Genomic DNA, 27,691 nt, shown 5'->3' on the forward strand with positions numbered 1-27,691 from the left:
TTGATTTCAATATTACTAAACAATTGAACTGTTCCAATCTAGATGTAGGTGGACTTTCCAAGGTATGCACTCTCCTGGATACCAACCTGTCAGGTGTCTTACTCCGTTTAGGTCTAGATTGACTCTTTTGCTCTCTCAAGTCAGCATATTGGCAACAACTATAATGACTTGCTTGCCTGGATCCTGAAGAAAATTTTAACCATTTGGCTGAATCATAAAGTCATCGAGGAGTACAGCACAGAAACAAGACCCTTCGGTCCAAACCATCCATGCTGACCAGATATCCCAATCCAATCTAGTCCCACCTGCCTGCACATGGCCCATATTCCTCTAAACCATATTCATATACATATTAAATGCCTTTTAAATGTTGCAATTGTACTAGCCTCCACCACTTCCTCTGGCAGCCCATTCCACACATGCACCACCCTCTGTGTGAAAAAGTTGTCCCTTAGGTCTCTTTTATATCTTGCCCCTCTTATCCTCAACCTATGCCCTCTAGTTCTGAACTCCCCAACCCCAGGGAAAAGACTTTGTCTATTTACCCTATCCAGGCTGCTCATGATTTTTAAAACCACTATATGGTCACCCCTCAGCCTCCGACACTCCAGGGAAAACAGCCCTAGCCTATTCAGCCTCTCCCTATACTTCAAATCCTCCAACCCTGGCAACATCTTTGCAAACCTTTTCTGAACTCTTTCAAATTTCACAACATCTTTCCATTAGGAAGGAGACCAGAATTGCATGCAATATTCCAACAGTGGCCTAACCAATGTCCTGTACAGCCGCAGCATGACCTCCCAACTCTACTCAATATTCTGACCAATAAAGGAAAGCATACTAAATGCCTTTTTCATTATCCTATCTCCATGCGACTCTAAAGGAGCTATGAACCTGCACTGCAAGGTCTCTTTGTTCTGCAACACTCACTCGGACCTTACCATTAAGTGTATAAGTCTTGTTAAGATTTGTTTTCCCAAAATGCAACATCTTGCATTTATTTAAATTAAACTCCATCTGCCACTTCTCAGCCCATTGGCTCATTTTATCAAGATCCTGTTGTAATCTGAGGTAACCTTCCTCGTTCTCCACTACACCTCCAATTTTGGTGTCACCTGCAAGCTTACTAACTATACCTCTTAAGTTCACATCCAAATCATTTATATAAATGATGAAAAGTAGTGGACCCAGCACTGATCCTTGTGGCACTCCACTGGTCACAGGCCTCCAACCTGAAAAATCCTCCACCACCACCCTCTGTCTTCTACCTTTAAGCCAGTTCTGTATGCAAATGGATAGTTCTCCCTTAATTCCATGAGATCTAACCTTGCTAACTAGCCTCCCATGGGGAACCTTGTTGAATGCCTTACTGAAGTCCAGACAGATCACATCTACTACTCTGCCCTCATCAATTCTCTTTGTTACTTCAAAAAATTCAACCAAGTTTGTGAGGTATGATTTCCCTGCACAAAGCCATCCTGACTATGCATGATCAGTCCTTGCCTTTCCAAATAAACATACTTCCTGTCCCTCAGAATTCCTTCCAACAACTTGATGTCAGGCTCACTAGTTGATAGTTCTCTGGTTTGTCCTTACCATCTTTCTTAAATAGTGGCACAATGTTAGCCAATCTCCAGTCTTCCGGCATCTTACCTATGACTTTTGATGACACAAATATCTCAGCAAGAAGCCCAGCAATCACATCCCTAGCTTCCCACAGAGTTCTAGGGTACACCTGATCAGGTTCTGGGGATTTATCCACTTATGCATTTCAAGACATCCAGCACTTCGACCTCTCTAATATGGACATTTTTCAAGATGTCACCATCTATTTCCCCACATTCTACATCTTCCATGTCCTTTTCTACAGTAAATACTGATGCAAAATACTCGCTTAGTATCTCCCCCATCTCCTGCGGGCTCCACAAAAAGGCCGCCTTGCTGATCTTTGAGGGGCCCTATTCTCCCCCTAGTTACCCTTTTGTCCTTAACGTATTTGTAAAAACCTTTTATATTCTCCTTAACTCTATTTGCCAAAGCTATCTCATGTCCCCTTGCTTCCTGATTTCTCTCTTAATTTACTCCTACTGCCTTTATACTCTTCTAATGATTCTCTCAATCTATCCTGTCTATACCTAACATATGCTTCCTTCTTTTTCTTAACCAAACCCTCAATTTCTTTAGTCATCCAGCATTCCCTATACCTACCAGTCTTTCCTTTCACCCTAACAGGAATATTCTGTCTCTGGACTCTCATTATCTCATTCCTGAAAGCTTCCTATTTTTCAGCCATTCCTTTACCTGCAAACATCTGCCCCCAATCAGCTTTTTGAAGTTCTTGCCTCATACCTTCAAAATTGGCCTTTCTCCAATTTAGAACTTCAACTTTTAGATCTGGTCTATTTTTTTTCCATCACTATTTTAAATGAATAGAATTATGATCGCTGGCCCCAAAGTGCTCCCCCACTGACACTTCAATCACCTGCCCTGCCTTATTTTCCAAGAGTAGGTCAAGTTTTGCACCTTCTCTAGTAGCTACATCCACATACTGAATCAAAACATTTTCTAGTACATGCTTAACAAATTCCTCTCCATCTAAACCCTGAACACTATGGCAGTTCCGGTCTATGTTTGGAAAGTTAAAATCCCCTAATATAACCACCCTATTATTCTTACAGATAACTGAGATCTCTTTACAAATTTGTTCCTCAATTTCCTGCTGGCTATTAGGGGTCTATAATACAATCCCAATAAGGTGATCATCCATTTCTTATTTCTCAGTTCAACCCAAATAGCTTCCTTGGATGTATTTCCAGGAATAACCTCCCTCAGTACAGCTGTAATGCTGTCCCTTATTAAAAACGCCACTCCCCCCTCCTCTCTTGCCTCCCTTTCTGTCCTTCCTGTAGCATTTGTATCCTGGAACATTAAGCTGCCAGTCCTGTCCATCCCTGAGCCAGGTTTTTGTCACTGCTATGATATCCCAGTCCCATGTTCCTAACCATGTCCTGAGTTCATCTGCCTTCCCTCTTTGGCCTCTTGCATTGAAATAAATGTAGTTTAATTTATCAGTCCTACCTCGTTCTTTGCTTTGTCCCTGCCTGCCCTGACTGTTTGAGTCGCTTCTTTTCTCAACTGTACCAGTCTCAGATTGATCTCTATCCTCACTATCTCCCGGGATCCCACACCAGCACCACCGCCACCCACCCCACCCCCCACCTTACTAGTTTAAATCCTTCCAAGCGGCTCTTGCAAATCTTCCTGCCAGTATATTAGTTTTCTTCCAATTTAGTAACAATCTGTCCTTCTTGTATAGATCACTTCTACCCCAGCAGAGGTTCTAATGATCCAAAAATGTGAATCTTTCTCCCATACACCAGCTCCTCAGCCATGCATTTATCTGCTCTATCCTCCCATTCCTACCCTCACTAGCTCATAGCACAGGGAGTAATCTCAATATTACTACTCTTGAGGACTTCCTTTTTAAATTCCTGCCTAACTCTCCGTACTCTTCCTTCAGAATCTCAAACTTTTCCCTTCCTGTCATTGGTTCCAGTGTTTTCCAAAACAGCATATTTGTTTGAAATGTGAATAGCCATAGAAGACTCCTGCACTACCTGCCTAGCTCTCTTACCTTTCCTAGAGATAACCCTGTGACTGTATCTGCAACTTTCCCCCTTCTCATAACTGCAATCAATCACACCCCCTTGCTCTTGTAAATTCTTCATTGCCTCGAACTGTCACTCCAACTGTTCCATTTGATCTGATAGGATTCGCAACCGACGGCATTTATTGCCGATATAATCCTCAGTAAAACGTAAACTCCCCCTAAACTTCCACATCCGACAAGAAGAGAATATCACTCTTCTAAGGGCCATTTTTGCTGCTTCCAATCTGAAAACCCAGAAAATTGCACCGTCTTATTCCTCTACAGAACATTGCTCCAGGCTAATGTAATACTTATGGCTTATATTTTTAAGTTCAGTCAAGAGACATCTCAATAAAACATATAATCAAGAAAGAACCCACTCTATTCAATACTTCAGACTTACAGCAAGGCCCCAAGGCCACACTTAAAACTATTCACTTATCTGTCTCTGTGCTGTGACCTCTCCCAAGCAGGTTCCCCCAAGATCAGTTGTGAATTTCACTGTTTGTTCATTTCCCCAGATGCATTCCGATGTCCAGCAATACATGAATGCAACAGCAAAGGCAGTAACTGCGCAGGTTCACTGCTAAGTCAGTTAGCAGTGTGGGTCTCTCTCTCTCTCTCTCTCTCCCCCCACTCCTGCACAGCCCATGTGCTACCTTTATCTGTTCCTCTCTGTTTTAAAAGTGTCGTTGTTTTGACTTTTCCTCTCCAAAGTTCCAAAACAATGCAACAGCATAGAAAACAGTAATTGCTGCTCGTGGAATTCGAGGACTCAGTTTCCAGCACTTACAATACCTCAAAAAAGGAGCAGCCTGTTACACCCAGAAATCTTTCTCATCCTCCATCTTGGATTACACAGAATCCTAGCTTTGTTTTGGATTTTGTTATGGAATGACCTAGAGTTCCTCTGTTCAGGATATGGCCTGAGTGAGGTTATGCAATTGCCTTCACTCAAGTGGTGTTCCCAAGCTCAGTCGGACTGGCGTGGAGGTCCACTACCATTGGAATACCCTGCAAATCATATGCTCCACTTGCCACATTCTCCAATGATAGTTGTAGTGCCTGTTGAAGTCCTGTTAGGCTTCAGTTAGTCGGCTGGTTTGCATGGTTACATCATTGATCCCACATACCAAACAAACAGTCTCTTAGCATCTCATTAAGGGTTAAATAAAAGTCACATACCTCTGCCAATCATCCTAACCTTGCCAAAAATCCTGGATCTCAATTTGCCAAGTAAAACGAATGGCATCTCAGAATTAGAGGAGGCTTGGTGTCATAATATTTCTTAACTAAATACATCAACTTTTGAAATGTTTTAGTATCTATGCCTCAGGGAAAGTTAACCAATAAAGCTGCAGGTCCATAAACTTGCAGGAGAATTACTCATTGTTTTTCATCTGCCCCAATGTAATTTGCCTGGAAAATAAAAGGTTCTTTCCACATATTGGCCTCAGTCTTTAACAGTGGGATTGAACAAGTCAAGCTTACCAAATATGGCGTGATGCCAGAAATGCATACCACAATTCACAGACAACTGTTGCAAGTACATTTCTTCGGTAGTGTGCTTTTCTCTCATCGCCACTGAAATAACTCCAGAGGCTAGTATCTTCAAGGAATGTTTTACCTTAGCAATTTCAAGTTTTCCTGACTCCCAGTTAATGAAGTGGTCCTTTGCGAGTAGCTTAACCTGGAAACCTTCCCCCCCCCCACCCCAACCCAAACACCACCGAACAATGACATTTGTAGTAAGAGATTTGGAAACGGAATCATTGTAGCAAAGGAGAGAGAAAGTAAACTGATCACACTTTCCTTAAAATATAGAATGCATAAGTGAGAATTGACAGAAACAAATACCTGTGGGTCTCCTTCAATAACAAAACACAGCTAGCCATTCACACAATCTTTAAAGTTATCAAAATCATTCTTCCTAAGGACAAAAACCATAATTTCTTTTTTATATCAGGACCACCATGTCAGTAGGTTCAGCTAGAATTCACCTCATGGCACAGTGGTTAGCATTGCTGCCTCACAGCACCAGAAACCCGGATTCAATTCCCGCCTCAGACAACTGTCTGTGTGGAGTTTGCACATTCTCCCCATGTCTGCATGGGTTTCCTCCGGGTGCTCCAGTTTCCTCCCACAGTCCAAAAATGTACAGGTTAGGTGAATCAGCCATTCTGAATTGCCCGTAGTGTTAGGTGAAGGGGTAAAAGTAGAGGAATGGGTCTGGGTGGATTGCTCTTCAGAGGGTTGATGTGGACTTGTTGGGCCGAAGGGCCTGTTTCCACACTGTAAGTAATCTAATATAATCTAAATGGTGATAGATTATAAATGTTAGTTTGCAATGCTGATACAACCAAAATAGAAGCAAAAGTTTGTTAAACTCGTGTCAAACCTTAATTAGTCCATACGATAAAAGTACAATACAAAGGTCTGGTCTCTATTTTGTTATGATCTCGGTCAACACCAGTTTTTAGAATTTTCTCTGGAATCTGAAAACCTAGGTATTTATTCAAAGAACGAAGTTACAAGGTTCATGGTTTAAAACAAAATAATTTTACTGCAGAATAATCAATGAACAAGAATATTAATAACTACATTCTTAGTCACATTAAAAACATTAAAAATTGCAAAGGACAATTACTTATGCTGTAAAGCAAGTTTTTAAATATGAATGTCCTTCTAAAATTATTTAACTTAAACTCCAAAATACTCAAGTCATACTTATCAATAATTGGAAGATTAACCTGGTTATTGTTTCAAAGATGCCAAATATTTACATAAGTTGTTTTTAAAACCATAAAGGCCATGAATATCCAGAACTGCTACTAGGACCACTATAATTCTTAGTTCTTGGTTCTATTGGAATTCTCATTGTTACCCTGTGGTATTGAGTAATAATGCCCACTGCTGCTATGTGCCAACATTACCAGTTTGTGGTTGGCCTAATTTGCTGCCAACATCCTTTTTTCTTGACTACGTTTGAAAGCCTAATTAGTTTACAGTGATAGAGGAAATCCGCTAATAAGTCTTAAAGAGGCAAGGCTCTTGTTTTAAGCAAGATGTAATTTAATACATGGTAGCAACTAAGTACATTAGATTAGTAAGTTAAACATTGCTCCTAAGACTACTGGGAGACATGGGGAAATAGACCTTCACCCACCCCACTAGATGCTATGATGTTGTCGTTCTCCTCTCAAGTATATATGGCATTATCAGATCACGTGGAACTTAATACAGTCTCCAACATTAACACTTCAGAACCATTACCTTATGCAAACGAGTGCAGTTTAGCCTGAACAGCATCCAGATAAAGGGTAAGGGTAATGAACATATTGGCATCTCTATGCTTTAACTATGTATAAAGCTCAATGATTAATGATATTCTTTCTTCAAGGTACCTTTCTCCCCACCCCAATCTCAAATATAATAATGAGAAAAATGAGCAAGTAAGGTACCATGCTGAATAAGAATTGGTATGGTGAGCAAGCAGCTGGCCAATTGCCTTTCATATTCCTCACAGATTGATCAATCATGATCAGGCATTTAATGGTTTGATTTTTTTGTGATTTAATAAGACAACCCTTTGACCTCAACTGGACTATGGATCTCGGTTCTCCACAATACTTTTCATTTCCACCAATGAGAGGCAGGGATCAAAAAGACCTGCCAATGAGCTTACTTTTGTATTACTAGTCACAATCCTAAAAATATTAAAGATGTCTTAAATGATTTCAGGTTTGTTTGTCAGAAAGCTGCTTTTGGAACCAAAAAGAAAGCCTATAGATAAAATTAAGAATATTTTTAATATCACATAAAATTCAAAAACACATTGGTTGGATGACATTATATGTCACAAGCAAAACTCTTTTATAACAAAGCTTTGTGCATTGTTTCATATTCATAAAGATTGGTTGAATTCTTGGAAAACATTTTTATGTCCACAAGCTACACATTTTCCTCTAAGTCATGACATTTACCTCCAACACCTACATATAATTTTATGTAGATACAGTAGCAATGCAATAACACTGACGCATCATTAACCTTGACCAAGCATCATTAATTCCTCTTTGAAAGAAACGTTTTAAGTGAACAGTCAAATTCCATGCTTGTTATAATTTTTTCTGTACAGTTTTCAGTGATAACGCAAAGCTGTATAACAAAATTATATTGGGTATTGTTCTCATTATGATTAGTCTTCTGCTATTAAAATTTTGTCTACTTAGAATCTGAATGAAACATGGTACAACTGAAACAATTATGCACAATTCAAAGAAATCCAAAGAATCCTATGACATTCAAGAAGGCAGGTTTATTGGTAAATAGCTCTGAAGACAGGTACTTAAGAAAAAAATGGTATTTCTCGGAACTTCCTCAAAGCTTCTACACCTTACTAGTGTAACTTTGGCAGAAATAAAGTTTCATTCAAAATTATACCAGAAGAGCAGAAGCCCCAGAGAAACTATATACAATTGAAGAAGGGTATACACGTTAGTATGCGTCCCTGGACTGGATATGATGACACAAACTCCCGATTTTAGTAAGACAATCATGGAAGAACTGTATATAAGGTTGGGAAATTTCTAAATGGAAAGCAGCAAATCAGCAGGATACTTCTAAACACTGTTGACTAACAATTCCAGAAAACAGAGTTGGGCATCCACCCATTTTTACTTAAAAAGGATGCAAACATTCAAAGGGGAGAGAAACTTATAAACTTAACTGTAAAATGAGCTGTAGGTATAATAATGCTAACTGATTGATAGTCAAACAATATATCCCCAAGTTTAAAGGGTTTAGCTCACATGAGTAGGTGAAAGTTAACTCATTGCTTGCATATACAGAACTACACCATTTCACACACAAACACTAATTATTTGTTTATTTTTAACAACTGTTAATGATTTGTTGTGGAAAGTATCAATGTTAACACTGGTATACTTCAGCCTATTAAACAAAAAGAACATAAATACTTAAAAAAAATCTTTTAACTGGCATAGAAGAAAACATTAACAATTCAGAGATTGTGCAGATAATTTATTCCAACCTAATCATGTGTTGTGGAATGCTCAGACGTTTTTCAAATGTTAACACTGATGTATGAGCATGTTAAAATTACACATTAGAATAATATTGTGGAAATTTCCTCAGATGTATTCATAGTACTGAAAGTCTGGTTTGCAAACCATTGAAAGATTTCTGCTCATTTGAATTCTGCAATGAGGCATTAAAACATGAAAAGAAGATGTCATAACCATGATTTTCTAGAACCTGTAACCATAATTGTCAAACTGAAATGATTTAGATTCACTAAGGGTGCATAGTAAAGTCTGCATTCTTTTAACTTTTCTAGCTTCCATCAGAAACTTCCTGCATCGCTCCTTTGCAGCCAATTGTTCTGCCCGTTTCTCAGCTTTCTTTCTTTTTAGCCACCTGCAATGATTCAGAAGAAAGAAAGAAAAATGACGGAATCAAATTCTTTCTGAATTAAGCAAACTAAAAGTAAACAATTACACCTGTAAACTGAACACCCCTCATATTGCCTCTCATATTTTATGATTTAATTAATTACAAAGATAAGCTCCTCAAAATTGAAGCTGCAGGTTGGGTAGTGAAGAAGGTGTTTGGTACATTTGCCTTTGTTGGTCATTACACTGAGTATAGGAGTTAGGAGATCATGTTGCAGCTGTACAGGACATTGGTTCAGCCACTTTTGGAGTTTGGCGTGTAATCCAGGTCTCCTTCCTATCGGAAGGATGTTGTGAAACCTGAAATGTTTCAGGAAAGATTTACAAGGGTCTTGCCAGGGTTGGAGGAATGGAGCTGTAGGGAAAGGCTGATAGCTTAGGGCTATTTTCCCTAAGGGGGCTAAGGGGTGACTTTATAGAGGCTTATAAAATCAGGAGGGGCATGGATAGGGTAAATAGGCAAGGTCTCTTTCCTGGGGTGGGGATTCCATGGTGCCACTTTTGGAATACTGCATTCAATTCTGGTTTCCCTGCTACAGGAAAGATGTTGTTAAACATGAAAAGGTTTCAGGAAAAGATTTACAAGGGTATTGCCAGGGTTGGAGGGTTTGAGCTGTAGGGAGGGGCTGAATAGGCTGGGGCTATTTTCCCTGGAGCATCAAAGGCTGAGGGGTGACCTCATGGTAGTTTATAAAATTATGAGGAGCATGCATAGGGTGAATAGTCAAGGTTTTTTCCCCTGGGTAGGGGAGTCAAAACCAAGAGGGCATAGGTTTGGGGTAAGAGCGGAAAGATTTAAAAGGGACCTAAGGGGCAACATTTTCATAGAGAGGGTGATGCGGGTATAGAATAAACTGCCAAGGGAAATGGTGGAGGCTGGTACAACTATTATATTTAAAAGGCATCTGGATGGGTATATAAATTGGAAGGACTTGGAGGGAAGTGCTGGCAAATGGGACAAGATTAATTTAGAACACGTGGCCAGCATAAGCAAGTTGGACCAAAAGATAAGTTTCCATGCTTTACATCTCCATAACTCTATTTCCAAAACCTTTAGGTATTTGCAAAGGCCATCAATTGATACAGTCAATTCAAGTACTACCCACAACTGTTCCTGGAATGTGGCATCCAATCTTTTTACTTGTTTGCACTTTAAGTCACCAATCCTTTCTCACAAAATGGAATTTAGTATTAAAATTTTCTTACTGCTTAAAAGCTTTTTCAGAATCTTCCCTTGTGTGAACTTTTGAGTTGTAATCTTGTTCCCTTTTTCTCATGGCTTCTACTTGCTGCTCTTTAATTTGCTGTTCCCGTTTTTTCTTTAGCCAGAGATTGAAGGCTTCATTTGGATCTTGATGTTCCTATGAAAACAAAAATAAGCAGTTTCACAAAGTGGCATAATTATCCCAGCAGATATAGAAAACACTAGATTTTCTTTTGTGAGAGTTTGAGTTTAATTGTAGAAGTACAATAATTATATAAATATGTTGTTTTAAACTGTCTCTTCCCGTTTTAGCTATACCTTCTCATTAAGATACTTTTTCTAAATCGTGTTTTGGTGGTTCAGCAAATAGCTAAGGGAAAGAGTTAAAATTAACCCTGACTGACAGGAAATTGATTTTCCTTTCCATAATAGTGTTTCTATTCCACCTGATATTTTCCCAGTAGTAACAGACAAGTTTGAAAGATTATCAAGCAGGATATTATGGAGTAGAAGTTTTAGTCCACTATTCTTTATTACAAGTTATTAGTGCATCACAATAAGCTGCTAAAGACATTGCATTTAGAACAAAGCAAGAATCAGATGCAGAATGCAAATCTTCTTTACTGCCAATAATACAAAAGTTCAACAGCACTTTTTTGTATTATTGGCAGTAAAGAAGATTTGCATTCTGCATCACAGAAAATGACTAAAGAAATGTCTTCCTTTTATCTTTTTAAAATTTCTTCTCGAACTGAAGTGTTTTGTTTAAGAAGTAATTGTTGTGGTGTAGTAGCCACATTAATCCATTTTATAGCCCATCACTTGGAAATACCTGTGATATTCAAATTTGGTTAATACTATAAACTGTGGGATAGGTAGTAATGATCCAGCCCAACATTAGCTAATGTAGATCCTCAACTGCAACAACTGTCTGAACAATTGCAAGTAAAGTATGCAAATACAGTTTTTGTGTGGCAATTCATGAAATATTTTGATGAGAAGATGCATTTTGCAGTAGTATAAATATAGTAAGAAAGTGTATTTGTTTAATTCATTATATTGAAAACATAAATAGCTACAAACTTTAAAGATAGTTTGTACAATTGAATTGAACTGAATTGAATTTATTGTGACGTATACCGAGGCACAGTGAAAAGCTTTGTCTTGTGAGCAATACAGGCAGATCACAAAGTTATATAGCATAGATAAGTAAATAATAGGTAAACAGCGGCAAAAACTATAACAGAGGTACAGGCGAATGTTACAAGTTTGTGAATATTAAGTTAACCTTTAAAAAATAACCTTATTTATCAACTTGTAATTAATACTCCAGAATGTTCTGAATATCGTCCCAATTTCACTTGACCTAATTAGGGCACAGTGACCAGTTTTTTCTCTCTGGCAAATGCTTGGGCATGTTGGCACCAGGGAGACAGCCACCCCTTTCCTGTGACTTCAGAAACTGTTCTGGGCAGGAGAGCTTTAAATGATCCTTTAATTACTTAAATGATAAATTAAGGGCCTCATCCTGTCATTCACCTGATCAACTGTGGTCCCAGCAGGTGAGAAAAGTGTCAATATTCCTGACTAGTCAAATGGAGGGGCTTGCCTGCTGGGTTGGAGATGGGCCTGATCTGTCCAATCTGGAGTTATGGGGGGGCTGAAGAGGTTCAGAGGTGATCATTGAAAGCTACCTCCTTTTCTTTCCCTCTGAACCCCTTGATATGCTTCTCCTTGTGAAACCCATTCTGCAACAACCCCCAAAATAGTCACTTTGCTTCTTATTACTCCTGGTTTGTACTCTCAATGTTTTTTTTCCAGCACATTAGATTGGTATTGATGAAATACAATGTTGTGATGACATTGATTATTTTTTATATCATAGTGAGTTGTTGAAGAGAATTGCCCCTTTATCTCTCAGCTGAGTTATTGACCATTGCATCCATTGTGAGTAAAATAAAGTTAGCGAGTTTTGAGAAGATTTGTAGCTCAGGTTGAGGTTCTGGATGTAGGTTTGCTCACTGAGCTGGAAGGTTCATTCTAAGACATTTCATCACCATACTAGGTAACAACTTCAGTGAGCCTCGGGAAGAAGCACTGCTGATGATTCCTGCTTTCTATTTATATGTTTGGGTTTCTTTGGGTTGGTGATGTTGCTTCCTGTGGTGATGTCATTTCCTATCCTGTTCATTTTTCTCAGGGATGGTAAATTGGGTCCAAGTCAATTTGTTTGTTGATAGAGTTCCGGTTGGAATGCCATACCTCTAGGAATTTTCATGTGTGTCTCTGTTTGGTTTGTCCTGGGAAGGATGTATTGTCCCAGTCAAAGTGGTGTCCTTTCTCATTCGTTTATAAGGATACGAGTGAGAGAGGGTCATGTCATTTTGTGGCTAGTTGATGTTCATGTATCCTGGTGGCTAGTATTCTGCCTGATTGTCCAGTGTAGTGTTGTTACAGTCCTTGCACGGTATTTTGTAAATGACATTAGTTTTGCTTGTTGTCTGTATAGGGTCTTTCAAGTTCATTAGCTGCTGTTTTAGTGTGTTAGTGGGTTTGTGGGCTACCATGATGCCAAAGGGGGCTGAGTAGTCTGGCAGTCATTTCTGAGATGTCTTTGATGTAGGGGAGAGTGGCTAGGGTTTCTGGATGCATTTTGTCTACTTGTTTGGGTTTGTTGCTGAGAAATCTGTGGACTGTGTTCATTGAGTACCCGTTCTTTTAGAATACACTGAATAGGTGATTTTCCTCTGCTCTGTGCAGTTCCTCTGTGCTGTAGTGTGTGGTGGCTCCTTAGAATAATGTTCTGATGCAGCTTCGTTTGTGGATGATGGGATGATTTCTTCTGTTAGTTCAATATTTGGTCCATATGTGTTGTTTTCCTGTAGACGCTAGTTTGAAATTCCCCATTGGCTGTTCGTTCTACTGTGACATCTAGGAATGGCAGTTTGTTGGTGTTTTCCATCTCTTTAGTGAATTTTATGCCAGTAAGGGTATTTTTGATGTTCTTGAAGATTTCCTCTAATTCGTTTTGTTTAGTGATGACAAAGGTGTCATGCATGTAGTGGACCTAAAGTTTGGGTTGGATGGTTGGCAGAGTTTGGGTTGGATGGTTGGCAGAGCTATTTTTTTCGAGTCTCTGCATTACTGTCTCTGCTAAGAACCCTGATATTGGAGATCCCACGGGTGTTCCGTTGGTTTGACTGTAGGTTTTGTTGTTGAAGGTGAAGTAGGTGGTAAGGGATAGGTCCACTAGCTTGACTGTCCTTGCTGATTATGTTGCTGGTATTTGGTGTATGTGTCTTTGGGTCTTCTAATAGTGTAGTCAGTGTTTTCTTGGCCAGGTTGATGTTGATTGATGTGAACAGGGCAGTTACATCAAAGGAGACCATTATTTCATCTTCTTCTTTCTTGGTGTCTTTGGTCTTCAGGAATTCTTGGGTGGAGTGGATGGAGTGGCGTGAATCTCCTACTAAGGGTTTTAGTCTTTAGTGTAGCTCCTTGGCCAATCTGTAAGTTGATGTTCTAGGTAGCGAGACAATGGGTCAAAGGGGTCTCCTGGTTTGTGGATTTTGGGTAATCCGTAGAAGCATGGTGTGTTGGATCCATCTGGTTTCATTTTTTTGGAAGTCGATCTTATTTATTTCTCCAGATTTCTGAAGGTTTTTGAGTAGGGCTGTGATTCGGTTCTCTAGTTGTGGGGTCAGGTCTATCGCCACATCTTAGTAAGCATTGGTATCTGCAAGTAGTGCATTCACTTTCTCAATGTAGTCTCTTTGATTTAAAATAACTGTCAAGCATCCTTTGTCTACAGGTAGGATAACAATTTTTTAAAATCTTTTTTTAGTTTTTCTAGTTCTTTCCTTTCTTGTGTATTGAGTGTGTTGCCTTCCTTTTTTCTGCTTAATGTTGGTGCAACTGTCTGTCTGATGGTTTTCTGGGTTACTTCTGAGAGTTGGTTGTCTTTCAGTGTTGTTTCGAATGCTGCTAAGAAATCTTTCTTGCCCATATCCTGGAAGTTGTAATTTAATCCTGTTACTAAGATGGCTTTTTCAGTGCCTGTTAAGGGTCGGTCAGATAAGTTTTTCATCCATGCTTCTGTGTTGTCAGTGTTGTTACTTTGTGTAAGTTTGTCTAGTTTTTTTTTGCAGGTCTAGTTTTTTTTTCATTTTCTGTGTTTGTCGCTGTCTAATGTCTACGGCTTGTTGTACATTGTCAGTCCATTCATGGTCTGTTGCATGAGTAAGTAATGATTTTTGGTGCAAACATCTTTGGTTGTATTTACGGAGTCTGTTGTGGGCATCATTAATCATTTCTCTAAGCCCATACATAGTCCCATACACCGCCCCATTCTGCAGCTGTTTTGCTCTGCTATTCTTTTGGCTAGTGGGGTGTTAAGGAGAGGTTTGTATTTAAGACATTTAGATAGTACCTGTTATCTTAGGCATTCGTGCAGGCATTGTGCCCATAGGTGTTAGGAGTTTTCAGAAGATTTGTAGCTCAGGTTGAGGTTCTGGATGTAGGTTTGCTCGCTGAGCTGGAAGGTTCATTTTCAGACGTTTCGTCACCATACTAGGTAACATCTTCAGTGAGCCTCCGGATGAAGCACTACTGATTCCTGCTTTCTATTTATATGTTTGGGTTTCTTTGGGTTGGTGATATCATTTCCTGTGGTGATGTCATGGCGATGATAATCTGCCTATGGAACAGCTGAAGTTGTTGGAGCACCAACAGTTCTGTTTGGAAGTGAATTCCAGGATTTTAACCCAGCAATACTGAAGGAATAGTGATGTAGTTCCAAATAAGAATTGTGTAAGGCTGGGAGGGGAGCTTGCAGCTGACAGTATTCCCATTCATCTGCTGCACATGCCCATGTAGATGGTAGAAGTTGTGAGTTTGCAAGGTGCTGTCAGAGTAGCTATGGTGTGTTATTGCAGTGCACTTTGCAGGTGGTATATACTGCTGTCATTGTGCATCTTGTGAAGGAAGTGAATCTTCAAGGTAATGAATGGGGGACGGGGGGATTAATCACGTGGATGGCATCAGGCTTCAGTGCTGTTGAAGCTTCATTCATCCAGGCAAATGCTCCCAACTGGTCTCATGCAGATAATGGATAGGAAACAGGTCTGGCCTGGTCTTGTAACCACAGTATTCATATGGCTTGTCCAGTTCAGTTTCTAGGCAATGGTAATCCCCAGGATTTGACAATGGAGAATTTAGTAATGGTAATGTAATTGAAAGTCAATGGATGATAGTTTTATTATCTCTTGTTGGAGATGGTTATTGCTTAGCAATTGTGTGAGGTGAATGTTACTTTCCACTTTTCAGCCCAAGCCTGAATGCTGTTGCTGTACATGGATATGAACTCCTTCAGTGTCGGAGAGATTGTAAATGGTGCTAAGCATTGTGCAGTCATCAATGAAAAACCCCACTTCTGTCTGCTAATGGAGGGAAGGCCATTAATGAAGGAATTGAAGATGGTTAGGCCTTGTACACTGCCCTGAGAAACTCCTGCAGATGTATCTTGGGGCTCCCATCTCCAGTTCTGTCCCCGGTACCCCTGGGTCCTGTTCCTCCCCGTCCCTTGGCAGGCTGGCGGGAGAGCCTGTTGGGGGACAGGGGGGTAGTGGTTGGGAGGTGCAGACGAGTGGGAACAGTGAGGCAGAGGGAGACTGTGACCCAGGAAGAGGGTGGAGTATTCCTGAGTCCTGATCTTCCCCTTCTGTCTCCAGTCCTGAACCCCTTTCCCCTCACCATTGCCCCCCCCACCACCTCCAAAAATGATTTGTCTGTGCACACGTAGTTTAAAGCAGCATTAGCAAATGCTGCCTTGTTGTCAAAGGGAGTCACCTCACCTCTGGAGTTCAACTCTTAGCTCCATAATTGAACATGGTCATTGATGTTAGGAATTAAGTGGCCCTGGTGGAATCTAAACTGGGCATCAGTGAGCAGGTTATTCCATTGCAAGTGCCACTCGATAGTTTTGTCCACAACATCTCCATTGCTTTGCTGATGGTAGAGTGTAGACAACTTAGGGGTGCTAATTGACCATGTTATTATCTTTATCTTTATGGACATATCTATGCAAGTTGTCATATTATCAAGTAGTTGCTGGTTTATAGCTATATAATTGGCTAGGGGGTGGCAAGTTCTGGAGCAGAAATCTTCAGTACTATTGCCAGAATATTGTCAGGGCCCATAGCCTTTGTAGTATCAAGTTTCTTGATGTCAAGTGAAGCAAATTGAATGGTTTAAAGACTAAAATCCATGAAGCTGCAGACCTCAGGGGAAGATGTAATACATTCAAAATGCTATACCCCGCATATAAATGCTATTTATTAAAATGTATGAGCTATCGGTGTGATTTTACTTTAATATAATGCTTTATAAAGCTTTATAATAGACTGCAACAAAATAGAAAACTTTGTGAAAATTATTTTGAAAAATGATAGACATAAAAGTTTTAAAATGAAATTAAAACAATGTAATAATATTACTGACAAAAGAAGACAAAACAAAATGGATACCATCCCCTTCACATGCAAAGGTGCTTATGGTAACTATTGTAATCAAAGTGAGATGGCGTTACAGTGTAAGTTGATATGTTATGCAGAGCTAGCAGTTCAAGTTTCAGAATAGGTTCAACATGTCTAACTACAGTACCTTACTATTCTTTCTTTCTAGTTCCTTCGCACATTGAATTCTTCTTTCTTCTTGGCGCTGCTGCTTCTTCTTTTGAAGCCAGATCCCAAAAGCCATCTTATTTTCCTCTTTCTTCCGCATCTCCTCTTCAGTTTTTCTTACCCCCACCTACACAACAGATCAAACTTAACCAATGCACAGGAGGTTAATCATCATCTGCACTGACAAAACCACCTGACCAACTCCACTCTCATTTTTCCTCTCACCGATACAGTGGTTCCAAAGCATGGGACAATTTCTTAGAGATATTTAAATATTCACAGCTATCCTAAAATACACTTTAATCAAATTATAATATTTTCAGACTGTATTAAGATACATTAAATGCATTAGCTCAGTGACTTCTTTAAGTTTGAGACCTCACATGAAAGGCCAAGCCATATAATGGAAGCCGATACCACAATCAACAAGAAGGATAAATTAAGAGATAGTGTTGAAACCAGACTGTTGATTATAAAACTTATATTGTGAGAACAAAATTAAGTCAGAGGAAGGTAAGGAAGATTGGTTCCATAGTTTCAGAAGTCTGGTGAAAGAGTAAGTTTGAATAAAATAGTGTTGCATTAAACTATGGATTTGAATCAGAGGGATTTGCATTTCACCCTGCCAAGAGACATGGGAGTATTTGAATATTCATGCACTGAGTTCTGTTCAGTGAATGGTTAAATTTTAAATGCAACAGATAATTTTATATTTTACTGATAACATCCTAGTTAGTTGAAAAACTGCTTAGCAATTGTTTAGCAGAATACTAAGTTTGGAATTCTCAGTGTGAAGTGATTTCAGAAACCTTGGTTTCAGTGCACATAACACCAACATGACTTGGAAAGTCTAATGTCATGTTGATGCTCATTTGAAACCACAACAATGATCTCATAACAATAGAGCTGAAATTGGTGTAAAGAACAGAAATATCAGGAAAATAGCTGTGTGGATCTTAGAAGAACAGGAAATGAAAATTAAAAGGAGTAATGACACTCAGTCACATGAAAACATAGATAAAAATATTGGGCAATACTGTAGAAGTCAAGTCTAGACACGGAGAAAAATCAAACAAGACATTTCCAGCTTAATCCTGTCTGCAAAAAATGGTGCACTGAAATGAGTAATTCATATGTCAAGTGGCCTCTTAGACATGAAGGCAACAATCTGAAATTATTTAAGAAAAATGTAGGTTCATGGTCGATGGATGATGTAAGATTGATTGAATGAACTTTGTCATGTTTATCTAATTTGTGATTTTTTGAGTACAAGAGTCAATTAATGATAAATGTGATTTGCAAATCTTCTAGTGTAAACCTTCTTCAATATTGAATTTGAGTATACTAGTGTTCTACACCTTACTTTAATAAATGTTGGCATATTCTTGATGTGTATTTGATCATTGTATTTGATAATCTTTGCTTTTTATAAAACAAGTACAAAGATCCAACTTGTCTGTCACTTATAAAAGTCTAATACACTAATATTCATGGTGTATTAAATAGATTGTCTGTCAGGTGCCTTCATGTTCATTCTGGTTTTCATTATATATTTTTTCTACTGTTTCAAATGGTTCTTGGAGCATGAAATACTTTGCTGCAGAGATGAAACAGACATTTTCTTTCAAGTTAAAATGGAATCAACATTTATCAACATTAGCAAGACATACAAAGATACAAGACATTGAAAACAAAGTAATAAGGTAGTTTGGGATTGATCATGCATAAAGATCCGACACAGATACAGCAAAGGTTCTTGTCTGTACAGTAAACTTTTGTGTTTTTTGGATAATTAGTAATCCTGTGTCACCACACAGAAAGCAAAATATTCTATTTCCTCAAATAATATTTTCATTGAACATGGTACACATCCTCACAAACATAAATAAAACAAATTGTTCCAAAAGAGCTTGGTTTACATAACTTAAGTATTCCAAGCTTACCTCAGTCTTAAGTTGACCTTTCTTTTGGGTTCGCCAATTAAACTCCTTTTCCTTTGAGATGTTCGGTTGGGGAGATGGTTTGGGAGACATTATTGCAGATTGGACCCTTCTAGGTAGTATCTTTTGAGCTCCATTCTTCTGTATATTAGCTGCAGAAGTTGCTCGATCCTTTGGTTCATCTGGCGGTTTGGGAATATGAAGAATTTCATTTGGAGATAAACTGGTCTGACTACTTGAAAAGTTGTTTCCTTTAGGATTATCTGAATTGAAGCAGTGAGATTGTTTACTTTCATTTTCACTGAATGCTACAGCAATCTGAGGTAATAAACCTTGATTCCCAAAATCCTGTAAACTCACTAGTTCAAATTTTCCATCTTTTTCCATCAACACTTTTTTGTCTTTGATTTTGTCTTCATCGCCTTTATTTCCTGTATTAACATTGACCTTTTGAGCATCACTTGAAATGCACATTTCAGACATTTGACCTGTGACCTCTCCATTATCCTTTTCTGTCTCAGGTAAATGGATAGGGGGGACCTCCAAGTCAACCAAATGGTCTTTGAACTTCAATCTGCGTTCTCGATTTTGATCTATAGGATCTTCATCCTGCAACTTCTTGTTGGCTTGCTCAATCTTTTCCACTATATAGCGTTTTACTTCCTCTGTTTGCTCTTCTGCTTCTTGCTGATCATCCTGCTTTAATTCATGAAATGAACCCTCACTATCTGATCCTGATATAGGATCAGGTTGATTGACAATAACATTTTTTTCTCCCCTAGCGATCTCTGCATGGTCTATTAAATCTTTGTTCCGTTCACATGGTTTTTCTACAAAGCTTGCAGATTGTTTCTCATCTATGGAATTTTTATTTTCTTCTCTTTCTTCTTCATCCAGCTCTTTATTAAGTTTGGCATCAATGTTTTCACTTTCTTCATAAACCTGTGGAAAATCAGAGTATTAATCTCAATAAACCTTAATTTTTTTATAGAAGGATCATGACAGTGTGGAAAGCTTTAAAATTTACCATCTATCTAGAAAAAAGACGTTATATTTTAGTGTTGATGGGAGATTCTTTGCTAGCTGTATAAACTATCCTTGAGAAAACAACATTTACCACAAGTAGCTTGGATTTTTTTCCCCTTATTCATAACCACTGGCAAAAAAAATCTAGCCTGCATTATATCTCCCAAATGGCCAAAGTAATAAGAAGGGTAGGAGAGAAAGCAAGCATTCTGGGAAAGAACAGTAGAAAAAAAAAGGATTAAAATATGGCATACTGAACAACTTAAATGTTCAGTTTATTAAGACACATAAGTAAATTATAACTGAAGGAAAGAGGATAAAGGAGGTAAGATAGGGAGGCAAAGGAGAGAAAGGAGGGAGCGACAGAGGGAGGAAGGAAACAGAAGATAAAGAGAGAATAGAAAGAAGGGAATTAGAGCCGAGGGAGGGAGGATGGAGTGGATTAGTGTAAAGGGACTAGGGAAAGAGAGGATAAATATAGATAACATACAATCAAGTAAGGCAATAGGACTCAAGACAGTGGATAGAGACAGAGGGAGCAACAGAGAGGGATCAAAAGAGGATTGATCAGCTGTCTGGATCAGTACGGCAGATTGAAAGGGCAGACAGATCCTGGGGGTGAGTAGATCTAGAGGAAAAGGGAGATTCAATGGGAGAGGCATAAAGTAGAAGTGTGGAAGTTGGGAGGGGTGGTGAAGGTGAGGTTTGAGAGGGTGGAAGTAGCAGGAAAGAAAGGAATAGAGAGTAAATGGCAAAAATAGGTTAAAAAAAGTTAGATTTCCACGATCGTAAGGTTCTGATAAAGACTGAATTACAGTAGTGATGCTTGTTAATTTCAACAAATAGGATTCACCATGTAGGTTTGCATATTTGGATTTTGGGCGAAACATGATATCTCAGAATATCAAGTCAATAATGTTCATTTAAAGTTATAATTATACATGCACAAAGCATTTAGATCTATTACTTGAAATGAAAGTTAGGATAATTTTAAATTGAAAGGAGATTACCAAATTTAAGGAAATACACAAAGTTAATCATGGGAAAAATGATTACAAATGTTACTTCAAACAATACTTTAAACTGATCACAATTAAATAGGTTTGGAATGTCTGACTACATTCATTTCCTTTTGTGTTTTGCATTCTTGCAAATGCTTATTTTTTTTGAAAAACCAGAATAATTGATGTTCATATATTTCTCATTTTACTCAACAACACATCTGTCAATTTTATTATGCTGGTTAACAAAAAAAAACTTTTAGATATTAAATGTCTTGACACCAAGGTTAAGTCTACACCTCTGGGAAAGTGGTTATGCCACATAAGTATCAAGACAAGCATTTGGCATGGTGTACACAACTGCTTTCATTTATTACCTCTGGCTCTTCATCACTATTTTTTGTTTCTTCATTGATTAGCCAATCAAGATCTTTCTCAAAATCATCTTCATATTCTTCAAATTGTGAAGTAACACTATTCTCTTCACTCATTTTTGTTTAGGAATTCCTAAGATTTAAAAATAAGTATAGTAAGAATAAGATTTACTACTTAAACATTGCAATTTTTATTCTAAGAGTTAGAGGGTTTCAAGAGGTGTGTGTCTACCAATATAGGCCAACTTACTGAAGTTATGTACAGTACACAATGACAGCAAATTGCATATCATACCCTTAATCTCAACAAAACATATTACATTATGTATAGCTAATTATCTGCAGAAGCAGTTCCTCCGGATGCACATTTAAATCTAAGTCTCTGGTCATTGATCTCTCCACCAAAAAGGGAAAGTTCCTTCCCACCTGCCCTATCTATGTCCCCTTCATGATTTTGTACATCTCAATCATGACTCTGTCTCTTCTGCTGCAGGGAAAACAACAGCAGCCTTTCTGAACTCCATAATTAAAAATCTCCAGTTCAGAAAAGATTCTGGTAAACCTCCTTTGTATCCTCTCCATTGCAATCACATCCTTCTGTGATTGTGGAGTTTAGAACTGCACACAATATTCTACCTGTGGCCTAACAAAAGTGTGAGCAGAGTAGATGGGGGGGGGGGGGGGGCAGGGAGGTGTGGAATTGATCCCATGGGCAAAATAATTGAGAAACACAGGGTACTAATTTTAAGGCAAATGGCAAAAGAACTAAGACCAATATGAGAAACTTTTTTTGACGCAGCGAATAATTAGAATAAGGGATGCATGCTGCGACACTCTGGTAGAGGTAGGTTCAATCATGGCTTTGAAAAGGGAATTAGATAGTTATCTAAAACTAAAAAATAACAGGCTATTTGGAAAAGGCAGGGAAGTGCGACTAGCTGACTTTACCTTGCAGAGAGTTGGCATGGACATAACAGGCTGAATGGTTGCCTTCTATGCTGTGGCCACTTGATCAAATTATTTATTTGATAATAGAAGAATCTTAAGAATGCACAGCATATTTGTACAAAGAGTATTGTGTACCAAAGCTCTAAAATGTTAGAAAACAGTTGTCATCACACCAAATGTACAGATGGCTTGTAATATTAATGCCAGATATGCAAAACTGATTTATAATTAGAACTTAAAAACAGTTCAACATTTGAGATCTCTTTGATAGAGATTGTGAGTTGGCTGTGAAATGGCTGAATCTCACAATGGTATGTCTTGTCACTACAATGATATCCAAAGTCAGTGGCACGAATGTCATTGCCCAAACCCTACTCTGTGTCAATATTTCTCATAATGTCCTTAGTTCTTTTTCCATTCAGCTTAAAATTAGTACTCTGTGTTTCTCAACCATTTTGCCTATGGGATCAATCTTCCCCCGCCCCCCGCCCCCCCCCTCATCTACCCTGGTCAGATTTATCATTTTGAACATCTATCAGATTTGCTCGCACTATTCTTTTTCCTAAGAAGATCAGCTGAGTTTCTCTAATCTACCAAAACTGCATAAATCCCTCATCCTGAAACTATTATTGTCAATCTTTTCTGTACCCTCTCTTGTATCTTCACATTTTTCCTGTTAGTGATCAAGATTTGGCAAAATAGTCAATTTATATCAGATACTAGTTTACATTAGCTCCATAATGAAAATATAAAACTAAAACACTCACATATTACAGACAGGCAAATCCCTAGAATGTCAACAAATTATAAAGCCGTAACTCGTCACAAGATAGCCTTGGACAATTCCAATCTTCTCAAGGTTACATCTTTATGTTTCTATAGTTATAAATAGATAAGGTGATTTACTTTATGTCCTTAAATCCTCTAGTGGTGAGCTAATAACACCTAATTTAAAACTAAAAGTCATTATGATGTGGTGGTCTTTTAGCTAAGCTTAAGAAAAATAAACAAGTACAATGTATGATTGGAAGAAATTGAAATGAGGAGGATAGGAGAGAGGAAGAGAAGTTTGAGCTGAACGTCAAAGTCTTCTGCAGCTTGTATCTTTTATAAGCTCAGTGTTTCAATCTCATTCTTGGCACACAGGTAGAGGACAGAGCCTTTGTCTAGATTTTAACAGAAGATATGCTTCCAAAATTTACTCGTTTTTCTGTTGTGGTCAGGCAAATACCAAATATCTCAGCTCACCACTGTGATATTCTGAACACATCACTGCATTGAGAAAGTTAACTACTGTGAAGGTGTTTTCCATCAGTTTACAAGGAGTTAGAATGATAAAATCTTGTGTTTCTGACTACTTTAAAAAGCCAAACAATAGCTGAGGTCACTGTAGATTTCCTTTCCAGGTTCGGTGTTAAGAAATAATACAATCCCAGGGTCAAAGTTATTCTTTGTTAAACTTTAGACGCTGCAATGCATCAGAGAAGGCAAATGTTACCGATACACTTTGCTTTGGGGGCAGGCATACTGTTCAGTCTAGATACTTTGAAATTAATCCATAGTCAGGAACAGGAGGTGTTCTTTAGTGAGTGTAGCTGGTATGGAGATCTAAAAAGGTACCATTAGACAAGTTTCAAATCTTGCAATTCTCCAATAAATCTGTGGTCCTGCAATTTGTATGGACAGGAACAGGGATTGTAGGGATGATAAAATTGACCACAGCATTATGGGTCAGAGATGCATCCAAGTGGAGTAAGTTAAAAAGAATGTAGTTATAGAAGGGATGGGATAATTACAGGGATATATACAATTCTCTACAGTGACTATGAAGTTTTTGTTACCTAATCACTGCCAGCGTTAAGATGCTGGTTGGTGAAGCTTGCATTCTCAACACCTTACATGTTGGGCCAAACAGAATACAAAATTGGACATCCTGAATAAAACAATTTCTGGGCTGTAGAATAGCTTCCAAATTAGATACTAAGTTAGAATCAAAGTAAATGCTTCTAAACACATTGGGTATGTAGTTGATGACGTTATGGTTCACCAAAAGGTAGAAGAAGCAACAGATATTTTTTGAAGAGATACTGAAAGTCTTTGACAATGGTCAACGAAATTCCAGGGCAATCCATAGACAACTTAATGAATGATCTCTACAGATGGTAACTTCAACTCAGGATTCATACAGATGGAATTATGGTAAGAAATTCTCAACAGTCTGGGTCAGATTTATTATAATTCAAGGAAGACCCGACTCTGAAGAAAATCATTCAGATGCTGAGCGAAACAGAAGTTCAGAAGAAACACAGAAGAAATAAGAGCAGAATATGCCCGTGTCACAGGATATTGAAGACCAATAAGTCCCCAGGGCCTCATAACCTACACCCCAGAGTACAAAAGGAAGTGACGTTAGAAGTAGTGAATGCATTTGCAGTGATCTTCCAAGATTCTATAGACTCTGGAACAGTTCCAACTGATTGTAAAGTGGCTATGTAATCCTTCTATTTAAAAAAAGGGAGGTAGAGAGAATATTGGGAATTATAGACTAGTCAGCCTGACAGCAGTAATAGGGAAAATGCTTGAGTCCATTACAGCAGTTTTAAGAGCATAGAACTTAGAAAACAGTGGCAGGATCAGACAGAGTAAGCATAGATTTACAAAAGGGAAATCAAACTCAACAACTTTACTGGAATTTTTCAAAGATGTAACTAGTAAAAGGGGACCCAGTCGATTGGTTTATTTGAAGTATGAGAAGACTTTTGACAAAGTCCCACATAATACATTAGCAGGTAAGATTAATGGGATTGGAAGTAGTGTATTGAAATGGATAGAAAACTGTTTGGAAGGTAGGAAACAAAACATAGGAACAAGAGGGACTCTTTCAAATAGCAGGTAATTATTAGAGAAGTATCAGGGTGATCACTACAATTCACACCAGCTAGTCACAATTTATATTAATGATTTAGAAGAGGGCATTAAATGTAACATCTCCAAATTTGCAGATTACACAAAGCTGGGGTGGGATGGTGAGCTGTGAGGATGATGCAGAAATGCTCCAGTGTGATTGGGACAAGTTGAGTAATGGGTAAGTGGGTAGATGCAGGAAGTATGTTCCTGATGGCAGAAAAATCCAGAACCAGGGGTCACAGTCTAAGGATACAAGATAAACCTTTTAGGACTGAGAAGAGGAGAAAATTCCTTCACTGAGTGATGAGCCTATGGAATTCACTACCAAAGAAAGCACTCAAGGCCAAAGCATTGTATGATTTCAAGAAGGAGTTGCCTATAACACTGGGGCTAAACAATTCAAGGAGAAAAGCAGGAACATGCTATTGAGTTGGATCATCAGCCATTATCATAATGAATGTGGATCAGACTCAAAGGGTCAAATAACCTACTCCTGCTCTTATTTTCTATGATTCTAAAGAAACCTAAAAGACCTAAATTAGAAACTAAGCATCAGCTATCTTTGAAATCAGAAATAAGTAGTTTCTTGCAGATGCATTTGAACACATAAGAGTCAGGGACTAGATTATTTTCTGCACTTTGTTTGGTTAGGTCCAAATATTATAGCTACCTTTACATCATTCATCTCTAATGCTCTCAGGTTTTCATACTCTAGCTGTTCTTCCAATAGCGTATTTCATGCACTAGCCACCTCTGAGCAAAGTATTTGAGCTGATAAGGCAAGATAAACAGAAATTTTCGAGATGTGAGAAGGGGTGTCTAAAAGACCTTATCAACTGACCAAATTTATTAGAATTAGAAAATTGTTATATATCTCATGGTCAGTATGTGCCTTTAAGAGGCATGCTTATTATATTATCAGTACATTATATTAAGTAACCTGAGGGTATAAAGATCTCATACGCCATTGAGATACTCTGATCACTTTAAGCAAGGCATTCCATTGGAAGCATGCTCCTGGGAAACCAGATGCCTATGTGCCCAATAATGTAAATTTTTGTACATAATAGTTATGTACATTTTGCGTTGCCACAATATGCATGCCCTGTTTTTTATGTAATGACAGATAATATACGCATTTCCACATCGAGCAAAACATTCTGTTCAAGTCAGTCTCACACAAGAAATTATAGATAATAAGATGATGTTTTCTTGGAAAAATAAATATAAAGTGATTGATTGTGAGGACTTTGTCGAGTAATAAAATGAGACCTAATTGTTCAAATGAAGAAAATGTGATGGCTGCATTGATGGACAAATAATCTAGCTCTGTAATTTAATATACAATTCCAAGATAAAGGTGCATCATGATCAGAGACTGTAAAGTTGTAAGGAACAATTTGTATTTTTTTGAAAGTATTTACTAAACGTTATATCTGGTGTGCCCCAAAGAGCTATCTTTGGTCACTTTACTATTTCTCAACAGAAGCAAAGTGGCAGTTTCCATGCATGCTGATGACACCCACCTTGATTTCCCCTCAGCTACACTACTCTAACCCTCCATAGTCTCTAAACTATCAGATTGTTTAACACCTTGTACTGGACAAACAGAAATTTCCTCCAACTAATACTGGGAAGACAGATGCTATCAACTTTGATTGCCAGCACAAACATTTATCCCTGATACTGAGTCTATCCCTTGCTCAACCAGAAGCTAAACCAAACAAATTGCAATCTTAGTGTTGATGAAGGGCTTATGCCCGAAAAGTCAATTCTCCTGCTCCTCGGATATTCCCTGACCTGCTGTGCTTTTCCAGCTCCAAACTCTTGAAACTTAGACCATTTGACCCAGAGATGAGCTCCCGACCACATAATTGCAGAATCAGCCAGACTTCATATTTCCATCTTTGTAATATTTTCCACCTTAGATTAGATTATCTTACAGTGTGGAAACAGGCCCTTCGGCCCAACAAGTCCACACTGCCCCGCCGAAGCGCAACCCACCCATACCCCTACATTTACCCCTTACCTAACACTACGGGCAATTTAGCATGGCCAACTCACCTGACCTGCACATCTTTGGACTGTGGGAGGAAACTGGAGCACCCGGAGGAAACCCACGCAGACACGGGGAGAACGTGCAAACTCCACACAGTCAGTCGCCTGAGGCGGGAATTGAACCCGGGTCTCTGGCGCTGTGAGGCAGCAGTGCTAACCACTGTGCCACCGTGCCGCCCACCTTGGTCAACCTCAGTTCATCTGCTGAAACCTCGATGCTCAGACAGCAGTTCTAACTCAGTGGTGCAAAAATCTCCAGTCCTCTGTCAGGATGACAGGATTCCTGCTTCCAAAGTCACTCGATTAGTACCTTTGCTGTTGATCACCAGCCAGTCAGCCCTGGATACTACCAAGGTGGTGCAGTTCAAAACTAGATCTAAAGGGCTTCTTTTAGCCACATTTAGCTAAAAGAAAGCACTTGCAGAAGCAC

At 38.6% G+C, this 27,691-nt stretch overlaps 1 protein-coding gene across 2 annotated transcripts in view; it reads right to left on the reverse strand.

The window, feature by feature from the left end:
* Positions 1-6,195: 6,195 nt before the first annotated feature.
* ccdc181 (coiled-coil domain containing 181) overlaps positions 6,196-27,691 on the reverse strand; it is a 35,512-nt gene continuing 14,016 nt past the window's right edge. The window contains exons 2-6 of one of the 2 annotated variants that reach the window (XM_043700899.1): positions 21,352-21,481; positions 18,951-19,889; positions 16,988-17,134; positions 10,330-10,484; positions 6,196-9,088 (exon numbers count right to left, since the gene is read on the reverse strand). In XM_043700899.1, the coding sequence (XP_043556834.1) occupies positions 8,920-9,088; positions 10,330-10,484; positions 16,988-17,134; positions 18,951-19,889; positions 21,352-21,465 (1,524 nt within the window). In that variant the 5' untranslated portion in view covers positions 21,466-21,481 and the 3' untranslated portion in view covers positions 6,196-8,919. The remainder of the gene's footprint in view (positions 9,089-10,329; positions 10,485-16,987; positions 17,135-18,950; positions 19,890-21,351; positions 21,482-27,691) is intronic. The other variant, XM_043700900.1, reaches the window with a different exon arrangement.

The sequence above is a fragment of the Chiloscyllium plagiosum genome, chromosome 12 (assembly GCF_004010195.1).
Source record: "Chiloscyllium plagiosum isolate BGI_BamShark_2017 chromosome 12, ASM401019v2, whole genome shotgun sequence".
NCBI lineage: Eukaryota > Metazoa > Chordata > Chondrichthyes > Orectolobiformes > Hemiscylliidae > Chiloscyllium > Chiloscyllium plagiosum.